Source organism: Eretmochelys imbricata, chromosome 2, assembly GCF_965152235.1.
Source record: "Eretmochelys imbricata isolate rEreImb1 chromosome 2, rEreImb1.hap1, whole genome shotgun sequence".
Lineage (NCBI taxonomy): Eukaryota > Metazoa > Chordata > Testudines > Cheloniidae > Eretmochelys > Eretmochelys imbricata.
The window spans coordinates 222,459,236-222,466,199 of record NC_135573.1 but is presented as its reverse complement, the minus strand read 5'-3'; the positions used below and the strand labels follow the sequence as shown (position 1 = coordinate 222,466,199).

At 40.9% G+C, this 6,964-nt stretch overlaps 1 protein-coding gene across 1 annotated transcript; it reads right to left on the bottom strand.

Moving 5' to 3' along the window:
• Positions 1-1,080: 1,080 nt before the first annotated feature.
• LOC144260696 (tissue factor pathway inhibitor 2-like) lies at positions 1,081-6,964 on the bottom strand. The gene is made up of 5 exons (XM_077809403.1): positions 6,871-6,964; positions 6,306-6,488; positions 5,049-5,228; positions 3,625-3,798; positions 1,081-1,181 (listed from the first exon to the last, which is right to left on the bottom strand). The coding sequence occupies exons 1-5, from the start codon at positions 6,962-6,964 to the stop codon at positions 1,081-1,083; spliced, it is 732 nt and encodes a 243-aa protein (XP_077665529.1).

Genomic DNA, 6,964 nt, shown 5'->3' with positions numbered 1-6,964 from the left:
CATAATTCCTACATGGATCTTGTAAAAACAAACAATACACAAAAGACTGCGTAATAGCATGTCTGTCAGCACACTAACACGAGTATTACAAAAGTGACCCAAAACAGGGACAACGGGAGATGTTACTGAAGCTCCCATTTTTCAATGCTCAACAGCCTCCCTTGTCAATACGAAGGACCAGATCATTATCTGGAGTAAACCGGTTTAGCTCCATTGAAGTCAACGGAAATATTCCAGTTCAGGATCTGACCCTGAGTTTCGCAGCCATACCAGCTATTGGGGTGGGAGGTGGAATGCAGCGACTACATCTTCATTTCAAATACTTATGTAGCTTATTAATTGCCTTCTGTTAGAACAAGAAGTTGTCCAAGAGACCCCAGGCCCAATTTCCTTTTGCAGGATGACCCAGGTTTGAGCTTATATTATTTTGCATATTACCAAAGCTAGGAAAGACTTGAAAAAAATCAAGGCTTCCTTTCACGGAAGTTGGATTTTTTTTTTAAACTGAACCAGGCTCTAATCTCCTTTGCCACATTAATATAATTACCACTATTCTGATTCTTCTACTTAAACATAGCTCCCTTTAAGGGATAGACTGACAATGATAATGACAAAAGGATGTGCAAGAGAAGTATTATAGATATTTGTATACAGTCTTGGAAGGCTCTGCTGATGTTCAGTTTAGTAAACAAACAATGCCAAACAAATTAAGGGCAGGGCTCTAGCTTGGTGTACACCTTAGTTAAACAAACAGAAGAAGGGTACTTCAAGCTTCACAGGGTTGTGACAGTTAAATCATTTCCCAAAAACAGTAGCACTATTTCTCAGGAAAAACATGGACATTCAAATATTTGGGTTTTTAAGGAAAAATAGTGTTGCAGAGAACCAAACAAGTCAATTCACATTACAAATAATAGCTGCTTCTAATGTAAAAAAACTGTTCAAAGAGAGTAGTTCTCAGACAGAACTAGTCTGAGGAATAAAATTGTACACACACACACACACACACAAAGTAAAAGTATATTGTAGGAGGCTCTCTAAGTCAAAGTCGTGCATTTGCCATTGATGGGCTCTTCAGATTTAAAACATTAGGTTAGGCTGATTAGATTTTTTCTCTAGTTTTCTCGTAGTCTCGGGAAGTTTATTTCTTGACTTCTTGATATTTGGTTTCTTACTCCCTGCTAAGAAAATGAAAGAAGTGGAGTTAGGGAAACTAGGCTGACAGAGTGTCGTCATTCCTCACTTGTTTCTTCCATCCTGTTCGTTAGAACACTCATACTGATGGCTTCGCAACAGCTGTAACTGAGGTTGCAGACCATTTTCCTTTATATCTCCCTGTTTACGCACGTTCTAACCTTTCCTAAACATTCACCTTTGAGGCGGAAAATTTCCTTGACTGTTCTTAAGAATCAGTATGGAAAAAACTAACAAAATCTCTCCAGCCATTTTTAAGTTATAGCAGAAAAAAAAAGATACATTTACCCCACTGCAATATTTTTTTCGAACCACATTTCTTTGAACAGCACTCAAGCAAACAGAGCCAAAGTTTAAAAGTTAACTGCTGCTTTTGCCAAGTTAAAAAAAATGGTTTTGATTTCATATAAAGTTCAAAGCATTTGAAAACTGCATACTGACTGTGTACAGCCATGTTATTTTTGTTAATTCAGAGCACAATAAAGGCCAGACCCAAATCCCATTAGGGTTTTTTCCATTGACTTCAGTGGGCTTTGGATCATGCCTTTTCAGTGCATATGTGAGCAGGGCTTGAGAAATGTGCACTTTTCAAAAGTGATCGAGAGACTTTGCCTAGTGCTTCGTTTTAATTTGCATCCATATGCCCAAAGGCCAGTCCTCAGCTCCTTTGCGTCCCTCCCAAATCCTCAGTTGTTAGTGGGGGGGTTATTGTTGAAATTAATTAGATGCTTTTTCTTTACACTGCTTAAGTGCCCTAAGGTCGTTGATCAGTTTGAAGAGCAAATATATATTTATTCAAAGGAAAAAAAACGGTCCCCACAACTTTTGACACAACAACAACGTGGCGGAAGAGTTGCCTGGGGGAGAAGAATGTGCTTAAGCTGCCTAAAAGTTGCCCATAATAGCACTCTCCCAGTCTGTACACTACAAAGATATGGAAATGCACACATGCACTGGAGTACAAACTGACCTCAATCCCCTTCAGCTGGCCAGTGTCTACTTAGTCTTAAAGTACAGTTTGCTGAAGAGGCTGGTTTGCTTCTCTTGGGCTTTGCCAACTAGTGCCAGTGTGTTACAGAACTCATGATATTTCTTTATTCCTTTCCTCTGCACACACACTCTTTTTAAAAAGAAACCTTTATAATTAATGCAACATGGCAGGTGCCAATGAGCTCTCAAAGTGTAAAAGTTAAAGCTGAATGTTCAACCTTATCCCTGTCTTTTTGTACATCTGCATCGTGATGCTTGTCCTACCTTGTGGTCAGCTATTTTGCATAATAATAAAATACAGTTTAGATAAACACTTGTATCAGATAACCATATAGTATGATTAAAGACCATATCATGTTGCATTGTCAGCCTTGGGGTCCAATCCTGCACATACTACAGTGAAAAATGTTTACCACAAAAAGTAGTCCTACTGACTTCATCTTTCCTTCACTGTTCTTGGGGTGAAATCCTAGCCCCATTGCAATCAATGGCAAAACTACCATTGATTTGAATGAGGCCTGAATTTCACTCCATGATGCTTATAAGATCAGATCATTACCTCCCACATTTCCTAATATTGAGTCCTTGACGGCACAAGCTACATGTTGCATAAACAGTCCTATTGGTATTAAGTGTTCTAAACAGTTAAAAAAGTCACCTCAGTTTACCTTTGTTTTCAACAAACAAATAATGACCCATGTAAAGCCTAGATCCATCTTTAGACCTTCCCATTGATATCAATGGTAGAATATAGCGTGTCAATATCTGAACTGACTGTTGAAAGAAGTTCCAGTTGGTGAACACTTTAGGGTCAGCATATAATATAATGCTACTTTAGTATGGTGCTTTTCTATTTTCATCTCTGAAAGATTTACATATAAAATTAATGAAGCAAAATGGGAAGTATTAAAACCAGGGATAACATGTATAAACACAATTTTCTAGTTAAGATGTCCATGAGAGAGAGAGAGGTCAGTTAGTGTTCTTACAAGTTTCAGTCGGGGTGAATATTGAGTCCTTTTGTGACCTATGCCAGAAACTGGGAATGGGCGACAGGGATCACTTGATGATTACCTGTTCTGTTCATTCCCTCTGGGGCACCTTGCAGTGGCCACAGTCAGAAGACAGGATACTGGGCTAGATGGACCTTTGGTCTGACCCAGTGTGGTCGCTCTTATATTATATTCATATTTAACCATTTAGGGTTCATCTCCTATTTACGTTACTCAAGTTATTAGTCTCATTGACTTCTAGGGGACTATTCTTCTAAGGAAAGCAGGATATGGCCTCCTGCGTCAGTTTTACCAGCTACATGCTGGTGATAATACTGACCCCAAACGATTGGGGATGAAATGTTTGTAAAGTGCACTGAGGATGAAGAAGCTTTGTACAAATGCTAATTAATGTGTACATTTTAAATAGTAAAAATAAAAATCTTACCTTTCTTGCAGATACTATAACAATCTTTTTTGCTAACAAAGTTATTGGCATTTCCACCACAACCTGTATAACTGAACTCTTCACATGATTGACTTTTTGAGTTGTAGTAATAGCGGGTCACAGAAGATGAACACAATCCTTCATCTTTTGGGCTATAGCATAATAAGGGGCCAGCTTAAAAAAAAAAAGAGAGAGAGAGAGAAATTACTGTAATATTCAGTAGCTCTGACTTGTAGGTCCAACAAAATTTGGGGCAATCCTGCACCAATTGAAATGATTGTGATTACCATTGATTCAGGAGGACAGGCTCCTTATATCCCCATGAGTAAACCATATATACATCTCAGATACCATATAAAGAGCCCTCACACAATCACACTGCATGTGAGATTCAGCAGTTCATTGTAGACAGTGCTATGTAGCTAATAAATATGAATAATTTGGAGCCACATGCTGCTTTCTTACTTCTTCTGTGAGTAAGGAAGGCCTAGCTTTGCCCTTAATCTATTCAATGATTTGATAAGTACAACTAACTAAATAGCTTGTATTAAAAAAAAAAACCATTGTATTTAAAAGAATCGGGTTAATTTTTTTCTTATCAGAATTGTCTTTCTTACTGTTGATATTTGCCCATTCTTTAAATGTGCAAGAGAAACTAAACTAGTTACTTTTCACCCATGAAAATGTTGCCAATTCTGCCATGAGCCAAAACTAATGAAGATGTCATGATGCATGTTGTGATGGCTGCTTATTCATCTCATGATAGTCGTATGCATCTGGTATACATTTGGGGTTCTACTACAAAGCTTAGATATGGTTATCTGCTGACAGTAACTATCTTTCTCTTTGAAAATGAGGCAACCGAAGAGTCACAACTCCATATAAAAGTTCTTTGCCTTCTGAGATCAAATGAGTGCCGAAAGCAAATAACCTGGCAGTCTCTCTCAGGTCTTTAATTTTAAGAAGGCACTCTGTCCCTAAGCTTCAGGCATCATCCACCTAAAGCCCAGCAACCACTGCGTTATACTAAACTGCAGCAACATGGGCACACACAACCAAATTTTGCCCTCAATTACACCTCTACAATCCCTCAGAAGTCAAAGGGTTGTGTGGGTGTAATTGTTGGGCAGGATTCAGGTTGTAATATAATATTTTTAGATGGGTGGTTTTGTCCTTTACTTAACAGGCAGTGGAGGTTGACGATCCCTGAAAGTGTGTAATCAAATTGACATGCACATGACATGCTCAAAAACACTTTATAGCAATGAGCAAATATCAGACTTGAAACAGTAGAGGCAAAGCTTACTTTAAGTGTCTTCATAGGTAAAAAGAAAAATAACATTTGTATTGATAAACACCATCTTTTTTATTGAGAGCACATTTATAAAGAAGTTATTTTAGTAGAACGTTGGAGTAATCATTACTTTTCTCAGGCAAACAGTAGTCCACACAAGAATCTTCATCTCTGAAGTTGTTATCATTTCCATAGCATCCACCATAGATAAATTTCTCACACTTCATTGAACTCAGGTTGAAGAAATATCTTCTTAGGTAACCTCTACATGGTCCTGGAGCAGCCTCCAGCCTGCATATTTTGGGCACTTCTATAATAAAGAGCATTTAAATATCAATGCACAGTTAGGCTAAACTTTATTACATCTTGTCTGACATGCTTTCCACATGCAAAGATACTTCTGAACTTATTTAACTTCTGCCGATATGCTTAAGAGATATATGATAATTGATTGTTAAAATACAGCACTAGACTGAGTATCTAGTGAGTTAGATGGAGTTTTCATACATAATGGATTTCTTAAAAACATTAGGGATAGACTATGATGAGCTCCAAAAAGAAGCCAGGCATATACATCCTTCCATCTTAGGCCTTTCCTCAGTGATTTTATTGGTTTAGCCAACAAAGCCCTAAGAAGCCTCGATTTAGTGGGAATTTTATCCTAGCTAGGGTTTCAGGATCAACCCTAGTATTACCAGTGCTGTTACTGTTACAGCTGTCACTGGCAAAATGATAAATCCAGGAGAGAGAAAAAAACGGTTGGCAAAATCCACTGAGTAAAGAAACCTTCACCTGCTCCCAGAAGCTTCTTGGTGTGGAGATTTGTGAAGGCTTCACACCTGAGAGCTACAAGCTAACGTATCATTTTGGCTCAAGTGACAAACATACGTATGCAAGCTACAACTTTTATTAAGTTATGTAGCTGGAAGGAAATGCTTTTTTAAAAATAGAATTTGGGGTCTATGCCTTCAATTGATGAAGCAGCAAATGTTGAGAGAATGCAACCTTCCCTAGAAGTTCAAGGATGCTTTCAGACTGGATAATGAGTACGCACACCAGGCACGGCTGCAGGGCATAGTAAAAGTTTTAGTAGGGCAACCCTGCAAAAGAGCCATAGACATATTAGTGAAAAACAACAAGCTGGAGCTTTCTGAGCGAATAGGCTCCTAGGTCTATTTTTAGAGAAAGCATGCACACCAGAAGGACTAAGTAGCTCTGCTGATGTGCTGGGGCATAACGGAAGCGATCAGTAGTCTGTCTCGCTTCATGCAAACCTGAGCAGCGAACTATTAACCAACAGCGCAGGATAATCGAGATGTCCCAGGATGCCCAATGCTGGGGTGAGGACCCCTGTGTCTAAATAAAGGGAGAGCGAGAGAGGACTTACTCCGGATCATCCAGCAGCTTTTCTCACAGCTTTCCAAGCTTCTGAAGTTGTTGGCATTGCCCTGGCAGCCCCCATAAGTGAACTCCTGGCATGTCTGGGTGTACCTGTCGTAGTACCATCTCGGGATGAGAGCCCGGCAGGGGCCTTCCTTCGGGGGCAGCAGGCAGACCTCTTGATTTGGGGCTGTAAAGAGAGACAAGAGCTTTCGGGGTGAGTCACCGGGGAGAGGGGCGACGGGCCAGGGCAGTTTCCACGTGGCCGGCTTTGAGCCGCAGCAGCGCGAGGAGCGGGGAGGTGAGCGAGACGCTGGGAGAAGTTTACAAGGCAGGAGGAAGCGGAGGGTGATCTTAGCCCCCAGCATGCTGGATATCAAACTCTCGGGGGCTTTGCGGCGGGAGCCAGCCCACTGGAGAGACAGAGCTTGGAGCCAGCGCTAGGAGCGTCACCGGACAAAACCGGGACGGCGAGAGCCACCGTCGTTTGCACAAGGACTAAACGCACCCAGGAAAGCCGCGCTGAGCCGAACCCCCTCCCGCAGCTCGCCGGCCGGGAGCTCGGCTGTTACCTGCTGGCGCCTGGGGAGCGCCCGGAACCTGTCCCAGCAGAAGCAGCAGCGAGCCCAGAGCTAAGCAGCTCCGGAGGCTGGCGGGCGAGCTCAT

What these genes read in the sequence shown, in the direction of transcription:
- LOC144260696 (XM_077809403.1), bottom strand. Translation starts at nt 6,964, where the DNA reads ATGAGCTCGCCCGCCAGCCTCCGGAGCTGCTTAGCTCTGGGCTCGCTG. An exon ending in CTACTGTTTGCCTGAGAAAA is followed by an intron (nt 3,799 to 5,048) that starts GTAATGATTACT and finishes TTTTTTTTTAAG; the next exon opens with CTGGCCCCTTATTATGCTAT. An exon ending in TTATAGTATCTGCAAGAAAG is followed by an intron (nt 1,182 to 3,624) that starts GTAAGATTTTTA and finishes TCATTTTCTTAG; the next exon opens with CAGGGAGTAAGAAACCAAAT.